Raw genomic sequence first — 19,595 nt, 5'->3', positions numbered from 1 at the left:
CTAAACCCACGTACATACATACTAGTGTGACCTAAACCCACGTACGTACATACTAGTGTGACCTAAACCCACGTACGTACATACTAGTGTGACCTAAACCCACGTACGTACATACTAGTGTCACCTAAACCCATGTACGTACGTACTTGTGTCACCTAAACCCACGTACGCACGTACTGGTGTCACCTAAACCCACGTACGTACACACTAGTGTCACCTAAAGACTGCCAGGTTTTTGCTGTCCAGCAACAAAAGGAGCACACTTAAATGTTTGAGGCTCCATGTCTGATCAGAGACGAGGCGGGGGCCGTGATGGTGGTGGACCTGGAGGTCCTGGAGGAGCCCGTGCGGAACGCGGGCCGGGAGGGGCTCTGGACACAGGAGGGGGCACACGGGACGGGGGCGTAGTGTGGGATGGGGGGGTGGTGCGAGGCCCTCTGGATGGAGGCTTTGTACGGGGCACAGAGTTGGAGACTAAAGGCCGCTGCTCGGTGGATGGAGCACGCGATGGGAGAGACTGATGAGAGTGACTGGAGGGCGTCCGGTGGTTCAAACTGGAGTCTGGATCTTTCACACGCTGAAAACTTATACAGCGACCCTGTCAAAACATCACCAATAAACAATTAAACAGGTGCACATCAGCAGAGATCTGCAGTCTGGAAATACAAACTACAAAGACACATTTCTTGAATGTTTACAATCCAGTTTATTCATAGTTTAGGTCATAAAAAAGTGAAAGCATGCTTGTACTGAATAAAAAGCTTTTTGCAATGTGCTTAGTTCAAATGAGTACAGTTGTATTTGTTTCCAAATGCTCTGCTCAGTGTCAATGAGCTCTTTAGATCCCTCGGCCAAAGCTTGTGTGATACGTGGCCCACTGCAGCTGACAGAGGCAGTATGTGTTTGGTCCTCTCTATACAAACAGAGCAGCCTCTATCTGCTTCCACACCTGCTCTACAATCGCTGTGATGGGAGCAAAGACGTCCTCTGACTTTGAGAGGGTGTAGTCTTCCTAACACATTTATGCTCTTTTTCTATGTCATAATAAAAGAACAGAAAGTGGATTATGTCTCGTGTGGCTTGTAGGAATGTTTTGCATGAAGACTTTTCAATAGGATTACAATGGTTAACACTGGGCCCCTTGACATTTAGCATAATTTACAAGTCAAAGAGAATGGAGATCTTCTCTTATTGTTCTCATTGATGGTTATTCCCTCCACATCTCTGGAACACCACACTGACTCTTTGAGAGAATGTGGGATAGAAACTCCTAGAAGCCCCTCTGTCGGAGCCTCTTGGTGGTCTGATTACAACACCTTATTAAACAGAGAGGCCCTAAAGTCACCTAGGGGTCATTAAGGAGGGCCTCAGCAGCAGTTAGCTTTGTGACTGAATGCCCATTGTTGATGAGGGTATATGAGGGTGGTGTAATTGATTAGGGGTAAGCACAGTTGGCGGGGCCGCCTGTTTCGATCTTGCCGTGAAAGAGGCAGTTTGTGAGCACCAGAACAACACCAGAGACAGCATATGGACACAATGACGAGACAAGCTCATGCATATTGGGATAGTTTGTGTGAGGTGACTGTAAGCATGCTTCCACCAGGACATATGGCCTGAATGAAGCCACTTGAATAACAGGAAGGAGGAGAGAGGAAGGTTATGGGGACACTAAGATACAAACTGCACACTGACAGGGCGGATGTATAATCCCAAGAAACAATAAAATATGTGTCCATGGGGGTCATCTAAATGATTTTTATTACTTGAGCCATTATTAATATTCCTGTATTGTCTCAAATGTCGTATTAGATGGGTTTTAAATTAAGTATTTTGACACATTGTAAAAAGTATACCTGATAAAGTGGTCTACAATGTTTAGGTCAGTTATTTGTTATAGTTTAGATGTTTTTCTGCACTTTTGGAAGCTATTTACAACGTTCCTGGAGAGAGATGGGGAAAAACAAAACCTCACACTGTTATATTTGTTGTCTTTGCCATAAGACTTTTCCAATCTCAGACAAACATAAAATTATATCACACACCATGTTTATCTAAGTGTAACATTGTTAAATAGACACATGATCTTATCTGACAGCTCGGCATGTCACCTTACACGACGTTACAGAAATCCACATGGGGAAAACACAGCGCGAGGACACAGTTAAAGCTCCCTGGATACATGAAAATAATGTGCACAAACTCAAGCAGAGGTCACCTAGTTCATGTAGTGATTACTTCAGCAGAAATCAAAGTATATTTGGAGTGTACAAACTAGAGAGAAAAATGCATACAAAAGGCAGTTAGAAAATATACATTATGAACAGAGGTGTACTATGTTACTCAAGTGAATGTAACTGAGTACTAGTTGTTTTTGGTTCTTCTCCCCACAAATCTACAAGTGACTAAAGCTTCATGTTGACAATATTAAATGAATTGAAAAGTTACACTTATTACAAATCACCTTCAAATATGATTTGTTTTTGAAATTTCAAAATCTGTGCACTTGTTTATGTTTTGTCTTTACACTACTAACTAAACTGTTACTCAGTACTCAGGTAAAAGTTTTTACAAAGGCATTTTTTACTTTTACATAAGTTATTATTTGGGGAACTACATTTTACTTCTAATAAGACTTGAAATAGGTCCTTACATGAGGATACATTTGGGCTAGTCTATCCACCTCTGATTATACAGTACTTTGTGTGACGAATTATCCCTGCTTTGTTGCATGAAATGAAATCACTTTGAAATATTAAGTTATAATATGTATTAAGTAGAAATGTAATCATAAAGGTGCATTTGGAAGGTGTTGATGGTGATTTTGTGACTAATTGCAGAAGCGCTGTATCTCTTCAAGTCTAGTGTTAACGCGCTCTGTGCTTGTGTCGGGACCATCACTGGCATCACTGTCGAGGGACAAAAGAAGGGAATCTCTTATGTCACAATTCGGCCCGTGGCTTCTACACGGCGCATCTGTTTGTGTGGCTCTGACACACACATGAAGAGTGACACATATGTTACTGTAAGGGAATGTAAGAGACAGGTAGTGGCAGAAACTGGCAGCACATTCATGACACGTCGCAGATCCAGTGAAGGGAGGATAATAAAGGATGGGTTAGGGTTAAAAGATGAGGTGTCAGCTGATGTTCAACAACTCCATGTGACTTATAAAGGTGCCTTTTGAGACACAATTATTCAAAGTTCAAGAATATGTTTGGGAAACCGCAAAATCGAAATGTAAACTCAAGATTCTGTGGTTTACAAATATCAATAAATAACACATCAGCTGCAAAAACAATGGACAACTTTTGTGGCAGATACATAGGTAATGATTCAGCAAATATTTAGAACAGTTATATATTCATTCGTGATTATTACCTATATTAAGCTGATTCTAAACTAGCCAAAGGGATCACAAATTCAGTGCGCTGTGCAGGTCCATGGTCATAGTGCTGTCCCTATTTGGAGATTTTACTACATTATTACTACTTTACATGCTCGAAAGCAGATTGTTTACAGTGGAGACACCGAAAAAAAGTAAGTTAGTTAAAGTTAATTTTCTTAGTAAATCTGTTGCAGACCCTGAAAGAAAGCTACTTTTAAACAATTCAAAATGTCAACAATTGAGCATAGTCATTCAAATTAAGAGCCTTGTAAATCTTTCATTGTGTGTCTGTTTTTTGACCCCTTGACAGCTCCTGGCAAGTTTTTTTTCCTTGTATCTTTTCATGTGCGGAATGACATTTTATTTTTTCGCAATTAATGGCGCGTGAAGTCATTTCTGTGGGTCATTGTTGCACAGGAATAGGCGGCCATGCAAAGAAAGACCGACAAAAGCCCTTGAAACTTCTGCCCTAAGAAAGATGAATTGCTCAGTTCAGAAACGATGCCAAAACGATGGAAAGAATGAATGAAACAGTCACTTTTATAGACTCCAGATACAGTAAATGCTCCCACTGTTAGGCCGTACAGACGACTTGTGTCTTATAGTGAACAAATGGGTCGAGATACGGCCCAAGTGATGAAAGGCGACATTGACACTGGGGCAGATGCTTCACCATGACAACCAGAGTGGTGACAAAAGAACGTGTGTGATTTTGGGGACATGATGAACAGGGTCAAGGTTAACTACCAAAGCTATGTTTTTCTTCTTCAAGTTATTTTATACCAACATTCAAGACTTCATTCAGTCAAGCTCTTATCTTAAATAATCCATTTACACATATTATATTGTACAATGGATCTCCAGAATTATCTATTGTATTTTGTTCTTTTAAATGATGGTTTTGCTGTTTTAAAACTGCTGGAAGTGTTCTGCACGTTAATGAACTTTGCTTCAAACGCTGTATATATGTTACAAGGATTTATTTACAATTACAGCATGTCATTTTTGGTCTGGTCTGAAGTACGGCTCACTATGTATGGGCACAAAGGAGGTCTTCATACAGCCACAGCAGTCTCTTATTCACTTGATCTGTGTAGTGTGACTGTTTTAGCAATCGACCACATAATACACGGGAAAATAGAAACACTACTAAATATCCGGTAACTGGTCTTAGTCTTGTTTGCTTTCTCTGGTTGCCAGACAAACAAAATACAAATGTTTTACAGTGCTTTATAGTGTATAGCTGCAACCCACATCATTTTACCAGGCTTGGAATTGACAAAATGAGGCTTTTGAGTTGAAACAAAGCTGTAGTTTGTATGCAGGCTCACCTCATCTCCAGGCAGTGGTCTCATCAATGAAACCTGGTCGTATCCTCTCCTGAACAGAGCTAAGAGAGCATCAAGTTTCCCCTAAAAAGAAGTGGACAGAAAAGAATAAGGGAATTCTTGAGGAAACTTCATATTTTCTTTGTACTGGATCATTATTTTTCCATGAAAGACGCACCTTAATGGGTGTGTACCACCTCCTCTGCTGTGGAAGACGGCGGGAAGTCTTCCTTGGTTTTGGCTCATATGGTTCAAATTCTTGTTCTGGCATCTTTACAACTGCATTTTTTGGTTTGTCCAGTTTGGCGCCTTCTTCTGTGGACCCTTTCTCGCCCCACCGCACCTTATGAAAAACGAGACATACAAACTTACAAATCGCACACATCCTGGATCTAGGAATATTTTGTTTTTTTAAATATACCTCCATGCGCTTTATCCCTCCCACGCCTCTTCCTCCATAATAGGACGCATCCACTGTGGGCCACTTCTTCTTAGGCATCCCATCGTCCTCATCAGATTCCTTTCAAAGAACACAGCAAGTAATTATATTGCCTACATTATATACGGGTGAAAAAGGTTAATACACATCATTATTACCGGTAATAGTCTTATTTTACTGCACTTCCAGAATCTGTGATTTTTTCCTTTTACTCTGCTTTTTAAAATATTTTTTTTAAAATCTCACAGTAAATCCAATATTTAACAAAGGAGTGCTTCATTTTGCTCATAGTCCCTGGAATTGACCGCAATATGATTAGAATAAATGACATACAGGTCTTTGTCATTACACAGCAATGCAGACTGTTCTCAAAACTCCTGCCATGGTCATGGTGAAAGGATGCCATTGGATCATTGGCGGCAGGAAAGAAGGCCATCAAAAAAACAGATGACACAAAAAGCACCAACAATCAAAAACTGATTATTTAATTGACTGGAAGATCACATTCGGACTTAACTTAAAAATTGACATATTTTAAAGGCATTGGGCATTAAAAAAAAAAAAAAATTCAGCCCGAAGGCTTTATTTGTCACAGGACAGTCACAGTGTGAAAGGTGGAGAGGGGGCGATAGGCAATCGGCCAATGACGAAGGCTGGTGTCGAACTTAATGACACTGCGGTGGCAGCAACCACACATGTGCAATGCCCTTAACCCCTGCACCACCTTCTGCTGCCTTTAAGAACAAAATAATGAAGTTCCTGTTCTCTCCCTGGTTGTATTCTGTTTTCTGTGATTCTAGTTATGAATTATATACTATTTAGAAACAGGGAAAAAAGAAGAAGAAAGAATAGTCTTCCAAAAGCTAAATTTATCACACGACATTGCATTATCATACATCCATCCATCCATCCATCCATTTTCTACCGCTTGTTCCCTTTTTGGGGTCGCGGGTGACTGGAGCCTATCCCAGTGACTTCGGGCCTTAGGCGGGGTACACCCTGGACAGTGGCCAACTTGTCGCAGGGCTGACACAGAGACATAGACATTACAGACAGTTCACGCTCACATTCATTCTCTAGGGCCAATTTAGACTTTCCAATTTTTGCCTAACACATGCATGTCTTTGGACGGTGGGAGGAAGCCGGAGAACCCGGAGAGAACCCACGGTAACACGGGGAGAACACTAACCGCCTTTGCCACCGTGCACCGTTATTATCATACATAATAATAATAATAATAATAATAATAATAATAATAGAAAAATGTCTGACTGGTTCAGGTGGGGGAGGCGGAAGAGGTTCTTTGATGACCTGAAAAAAAACAATGTAATCAGCCAAAAAACTGCCTTAGTATGGCTGTCGATAGATAAGCATTAAAACTGACCAGAGTGCAACAGAGGGGCCAGAACCACCACATCAGCAGCAGAGCCAACAGCAGAAACACCACCAGGAGTGAGATCAGCACAATTGTCCCATCAAACTAGGAATAATAAAGACATGTTTAAACACTGGGCAGAATCAGCTCCATGGGTTTTAATAGGGTTAACATAAAGTGAAAGTACTCACAGCCTCCTCTGATGAGAGACACAACAGAGGAGAGCTACGAGAGGAAGAACAGGGCAGGAGGACAAAGGAAAAACAAGCAAGTATGAAAGAAAGTTTATTTTGAAAAGTAGCATGCCAAAACATAGTGCTCAGAATAGTATTATTTGTAAAAGTACAGTATGCCCACTTACACATTCGGTGGTCGTGATGTGCACGGAGCTGGTGATGTAGGAGAGGCCTTCGTTCATGCTCACCTGTAAGTAAATCACCCTAAAAAACACAAACAATTATGTTTATAAAGCTGGTTATGCATGGGGACGGAAGGGCTGCACAATAATGTTTTTTCAAAGTAGGATTATGATCAGAGTGCACACACTTGGTAAATAACTCCAATAGCTTTAAGATTTGAGAGAAGACTGAAATCTGAACTGATAAATCAATACAAGAATCCCATCAATAGAATAATGTAATGCTATGTTTGTAGAGTTCTAAACTTCAGGTATAAGCACAAGATTGTTTCTACAAAGAGACAAGATATTATGTTCTTTGCAAAGGAAATTACTTCATCTAAATAATTGCAACCTTTGCAATTGATATTGATTGATTTTTATGATTTTTTTTTTTGGTTTGACCCTACTCTTGTCCTGGTCTAGTCCCGGTCTAGTCCTGGTCTAGTCCTGGTCTAGTCCTACTCTAGTCCTGCTCTAGTCCCGGTCAAGTCCCGGTATAGTCCCGGTCTAGTCCCGGTCTAGTCCTACTCTAGTCCTGTTCTAGTCCTGGTCTAGTCCTGGTCTAGTCCTACTCTAGTCCTGGTCTAGTCCTGGTCTAGTCCTGTTCTAGTCCTGGTCTAGTCCTGGTCTAGTCCTACTCTAGTCCTGTTCTAGTCCTGGTCTAGTCCTGGTCTAGTCCTACTCTAGTCCTGCTCTAGTCCCGGTCTAGTCCTGTTCTAGTCCTGGTCTAGTCCCGGTCTAGTCCTGGTCTAGTCCTGTTCTAGTCCTACTCTAGTCCTGGTCTAGTCCTACTCTAGTCCTGTTCTAGTCCTACTCTAGTCCTGGTCTAGTCCTACTCTAGTCCCGGTCTAGTCCTGGTCTAGTCCTGGTCTAGGTTAAGAAAGGGCAAGAATTTCAATCCTCAGTCAGTTTTTTTATGCTAAATGGTCCATGTTGATAATATTCAGGAAATTAATGTGAAAGCATTATAAAAAAAACAAAAATTCTTACGGGAACAATTTGAGAAATATGAGAATATGAGAATAATATGAGAAATATGAATATGAGAAAGAAAAATAATCTTGATTCATTTTTATCACCCAGCCCTAGTTCCAGATTTAATCCCAGGTGTAGGCACACTTTGTATTATGCATGCAGGTACTTGTGCCGGTTGTGAAGCAGATGCTCTGACTAAAAATATGCTGACAAAGAACCAGAGCATTGGGAGGTCAAGCAGTTCTCCACCCACAAGAGGAATTTCTTCTTTTTTTGGATAATCCCTGAGACATATGATACATAAAACACAGATAGCAAAATGACACAAATACCATAATTTAAAAGAAATTAGATTAGTTTATTGGAATGCACGGCTATTTAATACCTAGTAGTTTTATTTGAGAACACTTGAGAGCAGTTTTCTTGCAATGTTTGGAAATGAAAAAAGAAAAGTGAAATGTGAAGCAGATTTGCCTATTATGGTTTAGGGGGGCAAAGACAAGGGGGGGGGGCTTCCCTTTAGTATTTGGGGCTGAGTTGGGTTGACAAGGGGAGGGGAGGAGGAAGCAGAGGGGGGATGGTGTAAGAAAGCCTTCCTGTTTTACATCTCATCAGCGTGTCCCTCCCCTCTGAGACCCCCTCAGACCACCCCCCAGTGTTGCTCCTCACTTCCTCAGCGCTGACACTGTGTTGACACACACAGAGGTCCAGGTGTTGTCTTCTTCCCCCCTTTTATCCCCTCTTCGCCACAATATGGACAACCCACATTGAGGCAGTGTCAGATCTCAGCCCATGTCAATCAACAGTCTGCTCGCTTCATATGTCTGTGCCCTGTGTCCATGTGAATAGGAAGTAAAAGCAGCATCCAGGAGACTCACAGTCAAAATACATTTGTGTGATGGCAACACTGACTTCATTGTATGAGACAAGGCCTGGGTGAAACGTATATGAAGAAGAAGATGGGTTCTGTTGCCAACATCTCTCCATGAGGAGATATTTATAAAGTGATGACACCATAAATTCATACATACAGGTCACTAATATTTAGTTTAGATGGTTTTATTCTTCTAGAAAACAATTGAATATGTATACAATCGAAAAACATAACCGTTTTATTTGATTGCGTGGTTGGTATTTATTTGTTGTTTGATATAATTGATTACATTTTGTGTGTATATTTCAATAATTGTTGCCTATCTAGCGTTGCGTCAGAGTAACATTACTGAGAACTAATAATTTAATTCATTTAAATAACATGCATTTTGTTATGCTCAAAAGTATACAGTATTGACTGTTTTAAAGTAGTCACTTATTTCCATTCACTCTGTATCTGTTATTTGCTTTGTAAACATTGCTTCCAGACAAGATATGATCAAATCAAAGAACAAATCTGAGTGACAGCAACAAGACAGACGATGTCTAGGAGGTGTCCTAAGCTTCGGGCTGCAAAATGTATATTTATGCACTGGGCTTTAGGCGGTCTGGGGTCTGAGCAACAATGAAGAAGGTCACCCAAAGCACCCCAAAGTCTCATGGAAACTACTTTATTTCTAGTAGGAATCACCAGTATTGTGGCTATGAGGAGCCGGAGTCAGTGATCTGCAGAGGTCCTCTCCAGGAGACTCTCATTAAGTTGTGTTCCTGGGCTCTGCTGCTGTTGTCCCCGTGTGATTGGTGTCTGCCCTCGTTAGCGGTGACAAACTCTGATTGATCACAGAGACTCAATGACTTTGACACTAATTTGTTGAAGGGCAGCCGACTTCGAAGCCCACCAAACTATGCCTGATGTGACAATTAGACATGAGGAGGAACAAATCAAGGCCAAAGACACATGTGCAAGTGTCTTTTGGAAATGCTGAATGTCAGATCTAATAAAGTATGGACAGTGCCTCTACTTACTTTCCAACTTCCTCTACCACAGGAGCCGGACAGAGAAGAAAAGTGTCTTCTATTTCAGCTGGTCTCTCATCTGTGAAAAACAAATTCACATAAATATTTATTATTCTTTTCAAATATAAGTATACTAATGATTTCAGGTATTTTAATCAAACATACCAATTGTATGTGTCTCGTTGAGTTTGAAACTGCAGAGGACTTGGTCAATGTTTCTGGCATGAAGAAATCCATTTCCTCGCACCACAACCTGGAAACGCTCTGAAACAGTTCCAAAGTACGAGGAATAATTAACTATTTAACTATCAAAATCTTGTTCATACATGACACTGTTGCTAGTTGTCTCTACTGAAAACCCAGCCCTTCTTCAGTCTCCAAGAGAACAGATATTTGAGTCTGAACAGGGAAAGCACTGCATGCCTCATTGCTGCTTGTTTATATCAGTGTGTTTTGGCTGCATGTGTGGAAAGGCCATAATATGCTCCAATGGTGCTAGTGCTAAAGTGCTGCTTTCTCTGCTGTCTGTGCATGTGTTTGTGTGCGGCGTTGACCTTTAGCTTCCCTGGGGCACTGTTAAAGCTCCTGAAAGAGACTTGCCAGCATATGTTGCTGGGTCTATGTGGATGCTTGGCAGCATATGCTAGAGAGCAGAAAACACTTGCTTACAAACATGCCCACGGGGCAGACTATAGCACTGCACTTTTAAAGTAGTTCTGACGTGTGTCTTTTGTTTTAATTGCTCATATTCTTGCATGCATACAGTGTGTCAGCGGCTCAATCGAGCTGCATGAAGCCAAACAGTAGTGAAGGTTTGAAACCCCTTTAACATTTAGGCTGCAGCGTGAAGATCACTGGATAAAAGCATCATCGCGGGCATCGCTTTTTATGTAAAAGGTCAGAGTTGCCCAAATATTTGCATCTATAGCACTGATTACAGTTAGTTGGTGTTACCTAGTTATTACTATCCTGTTATTGAAATGTCAACATAAGTGAAGAGTTCTCAGTCCCAGTCTGTCCACTATCCCTAACACACACATGCTGTGATGGTCTAAAAGGTCAGGACTGTCACATGCTGCTGGTAAAGAGCTGGTGCCTCTGCCACATGTCCATCTGCATCTACACCTGAATGTTTGACAAGGTCTCCATTTGTATAAATGTGCATGACATTAAACATGTAGACTGCAGCGTGCATGTGTGAGGAACAGGAATATGCCTTGTCCGAACCTTGGCTCCTCAATCATGTTAGTGCAGTGAGACACTGAAGGACAGGGAGGGGCCATGGAGACAGGGGCAACAAGGAGGACGGGGGTCAGCCCTTAATGAAAGCAGCAATCTTTGCTGTCATGTCACATCTAAAGCGCTGGTACATGAGTGTGTGTGTGTGTGTGTGTGTTTGTGTGTGTGTGTGTGTGTGTGTGTGTGTGTGTGGGGGGGGGGGGTGTTTATCACATTGTGGGGGACAAACATCTTTATAATCTTTGTATACACTCAATTCATGGGGATCTGTCTCCTTTGTGGGACTAAAACTCAGGTCCTTTCAAGGCAAATCCTTTATTATTACGGTACATCGACAACATGATTTCAAGTTAAGGTATGTGTCACAAAAGGTTAAGGGTTGTGATTAAGTGGTAACTATGGTTAAGGTTAGAGTTAATCTACAGGAAGTGAATGTAAGTCAATGTAATGTCCCCATAGGACACGTAAACCCTGATGTGTGTGCGTGCTGTCAGCTCCGATAGTGTGGCCTAATGCTCACTGTCCAGTCTGATGGCCTGTTTGCGGCGGCTCGGACCGGTCACTTCACATCAGTGTAAGGTGCTTATATGTGCCCTTCATATGTGTACGCACAGAAAATCCAATCAAAAGAAGCTCATCTACACACAAGAGTAGCAGAGACACACTGTCACAATACCTATGTGCAATGTCAGAATGTATGAATACTTCGACACACAGAGTCGAGGAGATGCTCTCTAATATCTGCATTCAATTCAGGAGCAGCAAAGAAGACCATATTGGACAGGTCCTTCAACATGCATTTGTTCTCATCAAAAGTCAGAAACCCTTTTTGTGGCTGAAGGATACGCTTGTAGACATTACCTACGTGTGTAATGTAGAGTGCGTGGGTATTGTAGTGTTTCTGTGGCTGTCTGTTCTTGATGTGAATGTTGTTGCTTTCTGCTAACTGAGGCCAGCCTGAATAAATGCATTACTTTTTTTCTGTATAAAAATAAAATGAAAATGTTGCAATCAAAATTAAAGAGGCATCTTTAAAATAACACCCTTGTGAACTTTTGCCCTTCATTAATTAGACCAGAAACAAGTCTCATGCGTCTCTTAGTTCACTGACCATTACTCTTCTCATCAATCGAATAATAAATTAAGCTGTGGGGGGCAGTGGGCACATGTCGTCTGACTCACTGGCTTTTGGCAGCTCACTACAGCATGTAATTATCACCATAACTAAGATGTTTCTTTTGTGTGTGTTTCATGCACACTGCTTTGTTATTCATTCCCTGTATTCCATAAGAGATGCTGATTTGTATTGGTTCTCTGGGCAGCACAAATGCACTGTCTTAAGTGAGCCTTAATAACGTCATGTCAAAGCTCATCCATCCTGGTGGCTACAGATTAAGACTCTGCTGCAGTGTCTGGTCACTCTCACCACATCTCCCACTCTAATAAATGGCTGTCCAAAAGCACAACAGTAGAAATTGGGGGAGAGATTAAGCGGGTGATACATCCACATGGCTGTTTAGCATATAGGATGTGGCAAACTAGGCCAGAGGAGCAGTCACGCTTAAAGATTCATTGCTAATTTTTCTGACCATAGCCCCGCACCCCCTTCACCTCCATCAGTTTGTTCTCCCACATGCTGAGCTGGCACGGCTATGCTAATTTCCCCCGGCCGTGAATGACAATACGGTCTGTGTCACTGTGCAGTCATAAGCGTCCATGCAATTACTCCAGTCCAGAGGCTTTGGATGAGTGTCATCTGACACGATGGCACACTGGACCAGGCTCTGTCCGGGTTAAAAGAGGAACTCTTACCTCCTGCACACACACTGGATGGGTCCGCAGCTAAGATTTCAATACAGGACTTCTTTATGATCTGGAAAAAATGTAAAGGTCTCAGAAATTGTTTTATTGTACAAAATTCTTCATAAAATCTCATACCGAGTCGATGATTCCCCTGAGGGCCTGGAAGCCGCCCCACACAGGAAACACATGCTCTATGGTATCTGCTATAGTTGCAAGCTACAATCAAAGAAGCATCTTAGCTTTCCCAAATACACAAATAATAATATCTGGATTTCTTACCTGAGTCTGGTTGAAGTCTTTCACTCCAACACAGTAAACTATGGCACCTATTGATCTGGCCCTCTGAGCCTACAATAAGGAAAACTGTCTCTGTCAAGTATGTTTTGTAATAAAAATGTAAATTGTCTCTCTCTCTCGCATTTATTTTATTTTTTTACCTCTCTCTGAGCAGTATCAAACTGCCACTCATTCAACTCTCCATCTGTCAGGGCAATTATTACACTGGCCGTCCCTGCAAATACAAAACCATTCACGTACATGTTTCTAAGTATCTGAGCATTTGCTGTTTTTAATATTACACAGAGTACCTTGCTTTTCTTGATGAATTTGTTTATTAGCCTGCAACAAAACAATAATCAAATATTTGCCTACATTTCAATTTGAGTGAGGGAAATGGGACCAATGACACATAAATTCAAACAATGATGGATGGTATAGCACATATAAAAATGTATTGACCATTTCCAGTCCGAGGTTCATGTATGTGTCTCCACCAGGAACCACTTTCCTCAGAACCATTAAGCCTCCAGTGATGGCTTCCCTAAGACCAAAACAAATAACTGGATCAATAACAGGACAGCTAATACAATTCAGCAGATTCAAAGTGCAATAACTGAATCCGGCTTGGTACCTGTTCTCTGTCAGTTTCATGATGACATTTCCATGAGTGGAGAAGACTATAAAAGACATCCTGAGCATGGGGCTGTAAACACAGAGAATGGTCAGGCATAAGAATTACAGTCAGGCCATCAACTCCACGCACAGTTGGGATTTGTACCTGATAAACTTTTCCGCAAGTTGCTCAACAAAAGAATAAATCTCTGTCCAGTGATGTTTCACACTGCCTGACCTGCAATGTAAGACAATCAGTTAGTGGAATGTAAAATTAGAATGACTTTAAGTGGTTAATACAGTCATCTGCTTGTCCTTAGAGTTCATACTTTGATTGGCTAATTCCATCTTTCACTTAGGGCCTTAGGGAGGTTGACCAATAAGAAGAGTGGGTGGAAAAAAGTGTGTCATAGAGCAGCAGAAAACACTGAATAATGATCTGAACATGGGGTTGTAACACTTTTTTTAATGTTACACACCTTTTTAGCAGAGAACTGAGGATTTTAAAAACAAACAGTTCCACAAAAACAGAAGGCACTTTTTACAAGCATTACATCATTTTGTGTGTAACATATGTAGTTTGAGATATTTTCACATGTGCTGTGGTGTGACATCAACTGTCATACTTCAGTACACTCATGTACCAGTAAAATACAAGTACAATATGTTGGTCAAATAATTATGACTATCATTATACAACCCTGAAGGATATAAAGCAATAATTGAATTTTTAAGCTTTCACACTGCAGGACATCAAACTGGTGCACATTCAAAGTCGATCAGAAAAGTAGGATTAAAAAAAACAAGAATATAATAATGATCAGAGAATACGTACATGCCTTCCTTTATCTGCCCCATTTGTCTCAGTGTCTGTAGAATATGTCCAAGTGTAAATAGGTTTAAGTTAAACGTAAAAGTAATTATTTCCATTTTGTAAATGTCTAAAGTTATTTCAGTCCAGTCTTCGACAGTCTGTCTTTGACAGTCTGCTCAGTTTCCTTCATCGATTTTTTCATTATTGCCTTCTTTACTGCGGCCCAAATGTAGAATCCACAAGTATCCATCAATCATCTCCATCACTGGAGTCCAAGTCAAATTAAATAATGGTATCGATGTCTGCAGTGCCTCGCAAAACACATAATAGTGATGAGCCACTTGACATTCACAGTTTCTCCAACAACCAGTATTTCCATGTGAATAATGTGCACTTTATTTTCAACAAAGATTTTGTTGTCCTCCATTGAGAAGTATATATCTGTTCGACTGTCAAAACAAAATGACTTATTTGGAATATATATATATATATATATATATATATATATATATATATATATATATATATATATATATAAACAAACTTTTATTTATCGCCCTTCAAGCTCGGGTCCTCCAGAGGCCTGGGAGCTTGAGGGTTCTGCGCAGTATCTTTGCTGTTCCCAGCACTGCACTTTTCTGGACCGAGATGTCTGATGTTTTTCCTGGGATCTGCTCAAGCCATTCCTCCAGTTTGGGAGTCACTGCTTGGAAGTCCCAAGTGCTCCGATCACTCGTTAGTAGTTGAGTGGCTGTTCAAATGCATTATTTTATTTTCAGATATTATTCCCCTTGAAAGTCCTGATTTATAAGCTCTAATAAAAAAATCAGTGGGTTATAGTGGCCAGCTTTGGCTTGTTTAATTTATTGGTTGCAAAATCTCCCTATTTGATTGTTCCTGTAAAAGTCTTCTCTCAGTCAAATGATTCTTTTAGTTTTATGTTTTAGCGGTCATAAACACAGATTTTACCCAGGGATGGTTAATTTCATCCATATGACCCAACTGTTTGTCATCTGCCAGTAAAGCCTGTACAGGAGCCACAGGCACAACATTACCCTTTTTCCATTGAGCTTCACACTCCGGGTCGATGGTGTAATTAAAGAACGTATACATTGCTAGCACCTTTATTGACTCATTTGTCACTATTAAGTGACTCATTCTATAATTCTTTGAAAAGAAAAGTGCAGGACATTTTAGTGTGTTTTGTATGAAACAGAACTTCATTCTAAAACTATGTGTACTTTATAGATATAAGAAAAGCATTATTTAGAATTCAAACTGATAACGCAAAAAAATTAAATAACGTCAAGTACAAATTAATCGATTTGCTATCTGTATCAAAAGTATTATTATGACTAAATTGTAAATTCGATTTAACATATTGCTCTTGGATTATGGAAATATGCAATGCATTTCTTAACTATTTGACATTTGCTGATATTGCATTAGTAATTCAGTGATACTGTGTATGCTTGTGTTTAGCTTGTGCAGTTCTAAATGCAGTTAACATTCTTATACAGCAGCCAATCACCTGTCAAACTGAGGTTTGACAATTAAGCTGCTTAATATGACTGTCCAAATGAAGAGCTATCCCAGGGGAAAGCTAATGGTGGCTAATTGGTGGCGGGCCAGGGGGTTAGAGTCAGACAGTGACAGATGTAGCCCTGTGCCTCTAGCGGAGTGAGAGTAGCAGGCAGCTGTGCCATGTTTTACCGTGTCCCTCTGCCTTATGTGGGACCATGAGGGCCAACAGATGTCCCAGGGAGGGCAGCCAGTCCAAGCACAGGTTGGGGGGTCCAGGCAGTGAAAAGACTGCAGCTTGAACTACCGAGAGGCACAGGAGTGACCCTAAGAGGGAGCATTGTCAGTGTGCAATGTCCTATTGAAGGACACATCAAACAGCCCTGTGACACCCAAACTAAAGTAGGGTCGTAAAAGTGGGGGAGCTCCTCACATTCATAACTGCAGTAATGCTCTTTTGACCAGCCCTGAGTGGAAATCTGCTTCCTGCTCTACAACTATACTTAAACAGGTAGAATCAGACATCATACAACTGGCCTTGTAATTGATCATCTTTGAAAATAATATAAAGAATAATCTGTTTGTAAGTGTACTTGTGGTTACACATAACATTTTTGAGCAATAATACATTTTCTGCTAAACAAAAATGCATTTTTAGTGACAGTGGTCCAGTTTACAATAGCCTTCGCCCAATCACCCACCAGCCGCACACTATTGTAGTCAGGAACGTTGCACAGACTAATAACAGAAAATTCAGCTAACTCATCGTGCAACTATGGTTACCCAAGAATAAAATCCACACAGAAAATAAAACAAAAACATTCATTGGAACTAAACACAAGCAGAGCAGATTGTAGGGTAACTGAGTGGTTAATGGGCATTCCCAGCAGCAACAGCTTATAATGCAGCACAGTCATATCAGCCCTCTGCTGCCTCACAGGTGACGCTGACGTCTCCTACTTGGTTACAATAGACAGGCATTTAATGAAAATATGTTAAGTGCTTCTTGCATAAAGCATCTGCATCAAATTACAAGAATATAAAAAAGTAATACTGTCTCTGTTGACTCTTTTAACATTACACCTCTTATTCTGTATGTGGGATACCAAATAGAGGAGAAGAATGCAGTCTGGTATTTAGAGTGGTGTCAGACATGGAAGAGGAATGCACTGAACTGTGGTGCTCTTGTTTGTTTAATTTAAGGTAGTACATTTCTGCAGACGCCATGTCTGTACAGAGACAGCAAAACATAAATACATGTATAGTAATAAGATAGGTAAACGTACACCTGATTGGGTCATAGTGCATGGCATTTAGGAGGTGAATAAAACCAGTGTAATGCTGATGAAAGAGGAGAAGAGAAATACCAGAGCCATCCTAAAGGTTAAATCATTTGGACCAGTCAACAAACAAACAGAGGCCATGTGCAGCCCAATGTCCACAGAAATACTACACAAATATCAGTAAGGTAACACATGTTAATTTTGCAATACAAATAATACAGTTCTTAGATAATAAAAGAGGAATAACACTTTGAAGCCAGGACTGTAATTGATCTTAAAGCCTCAACACTTTGCACGACAGGCCTACAGTTTTCTTTTGTTTTTTTTATGTTTATGTGTGTGTGTGTGTGTGTGTGTGTGTGTGTGTTTATAATCTCTTTGAAAGTCAGGTTTGGTGTAAAACTGGCATGTTTTGACAGGTTTAGAGTCCAAGTGCAAGTGCCTTTCATGCAAGTACACTAAGATACACAAAAGGGCGCATTTCATTGTACATGTCATTTTCCACTAACATGGAATTTGAAAAGTACAGTATGTATTGCAAGTTCAATAAATACCACTGCCTTATTCCTGTAAAGGAAATGCGTTCTTTGCATTGAACCCGATTTGACCCATCGCCACCGGGGAAACTGTGCAGCTGCAACGCTCTGGACCCATTTCCAGATGTTGCACTATTGGTCATGGACTGTAACTTAAACAACACTAGTGTTCTACTCTATATGCATGTGCTTGGATCCACATAACGGATGATTTGCGAACTGAATGAGCCTGGACTGACTGATTGTTCTGCAGAAGCGGTGAGCTCACTGTCTGAGGTGTTGTGGGCAGCTGTGTCCGCCCGCGTCATCGGCTGAAACTCTATCCATCTGCACGCCCTGCCCACATCCCGAGTGCCTGTTTGTCCCACCAGACTCAGACACAGAGACACAGCGGATTGGAGCTAAAGCAAACAATACTTACGATTCACAACGTCCACACAACAACAAAACACTCATAAAAGTTCAAACGCATGCGTTACTTTTAAGATAACTATCAGTAAAACGCGTGCTCTGGATTCACCACAACCAACACCTTCTTCATTTAGGCAACAGTCGATTTAAGTGCGTGAAACAAACAGGTGGTTATAACAATGTTTTAGATCAGATCCATCTGATGCACGGGGTTTGTAGTCGTTTTCAGCAGTTGCAGAGCTGGTATTTGCACTGATGCGCTTCGGTGTTTCTTGCATGGCAAAGCACAGCGGCTCCAAATGAACAAAGCTATAAATAAAAGAAGACACTCACTTGTCCAGGACAAAGTAGAGGTCGAAAGCGCCTTGACACGACCTCTCCTCCTCCTCCTCCTCCTGGGGAAGCTCTCCATTCACTGCGCTCCCAACAATGAGAAGTCCCAGCGCCGCCGCCAGCAGCAGCACGCCGCTCTTCGCCATCTTTCTGCTCTTCTCCAGCGCCGTGACAGCTTCAAAACCCTCACATTTTGCCTTCACTTGACTTTCAACTCAACTCAAAGCCAAAGTTGATGCGTTTAGAAACGTTGTGGAAAAAGTAAACGTGTCAAGTTGTCTGTTGTTGTTGTTGCTGTTCCGAGTTACGCCGGCTCCTCCAGTCTTTTCTGGGCTTTGAGAGGAGTAAAGAAAAGGGCTGGAGCAGAAGAGGAGAGGAGCGACACCCGAGGAGACAGACCAAACTCCACTTCTGCAGGAGAAAACACAACCAGAACACACACTCACGCTCTTGTGCGCATCGGGGAGGTTAAAAAGCACGTATTGACTCACTGTAAAGCGCATCATGTTTGAGCACTTTCTCAGATTGATGTTTAATCAAAATCTGCAAAGGATTATTTATATTCCACTCCATGTGTTCCATTACACATGTGGCTCAGAGCCCAACTGATTTAGCCTAAAACGAAGCTTTGGTGCAGAATAATGCATTAAATGCTCATTAGTTAAGTAATGAATAATGTATTTGCCCGATGGCACAAACACTGCTTCATGACATGGCAACACCAGTGTGTAACACAGAGCAGGTTCATTTGCATTACACATACAACTGTGATAAGGTGATGAAATGTTGGATAAAGATAGGATTCAGACGGAGTCACAAAGGTGTAATGTGCCGATAAGAAATATGAACAGTATTATCCAGGTGCGATGTGTAATAACATCATAAACCAGATGAAAGACGCGCCAGCATCTTGTGCCAGAGCATGATCATAAGCTCTATCTCCTTTCCACGCTGAATAAACTGAAAGAACCG

At 41.0% G+C, this 19,595-nt stretch overlaps 1 protein-coding gene across 1 annotated transcript; it reads right to left on the bottom strand.

Annotated features, from left to right (window-relative positions):
- Positions 1-206: 206 nt before the first annotated feature.
- antxr1d (ANTXR cell adhesion molecule 1d) lies at positions 207-18,928 on the bottom strand. Its single transcript, XM_072436318.1, has 18 exons — positions 18,624-18,928; positions 13,892-13,963; positions 13,745-13,816; positions 13,573-13,654; positions 13,422-13,452; positions 13,272-13,345; positions 13,114-13,182; positions 12,970-13,050; positions 12,844-12,904; positions 9,958-10,056; positions 9,802-9,871; positions 6,889-6,967; positions 6,537-6,632; positions 6,425-6,463; positions 5,135-5,233; positions 4,892-5,056; positions 4,717-4,797; positions 207-598 (listed from the first exon to the last, which is right to left on the bottom strand). Exons 1-18 carry the CDS (start codon positions 18,767-18,769, stop codon positions 290-292), a joined length of 1,725 nt encoding a protein of 574 aa, XP_072292419.1. The 5' UTR covers positions 18,770-18,928; the 3' UTR covers positions 207-289.
- Between the last annotated feature and the right edge of the window lie 667 nt (positions 18,929-19,595).

The sequence above is a fragment of the Eucyclogobius newberryi genome, unplaced genomic scaffold, assembly GCF_026437365.1.
Source record: "Eucyclogobius newberryi isolate DKJ021-1_F unplaced genomic scaffold, fEucNew1.0.hap1 SCAF_8, whole genome shotgun sequence".
NCBI classification, from domain to species: domain Eukaryota; kingdom Metazoa; phylum Chordata; class Actinopteri; order Gobiiformes; family Gobiidae; genus Eucyclogobius; species Eucyclogobius newberryi.
This window is presented reverse-complemented; position numbering and strand designations above follow the sequence as displayed.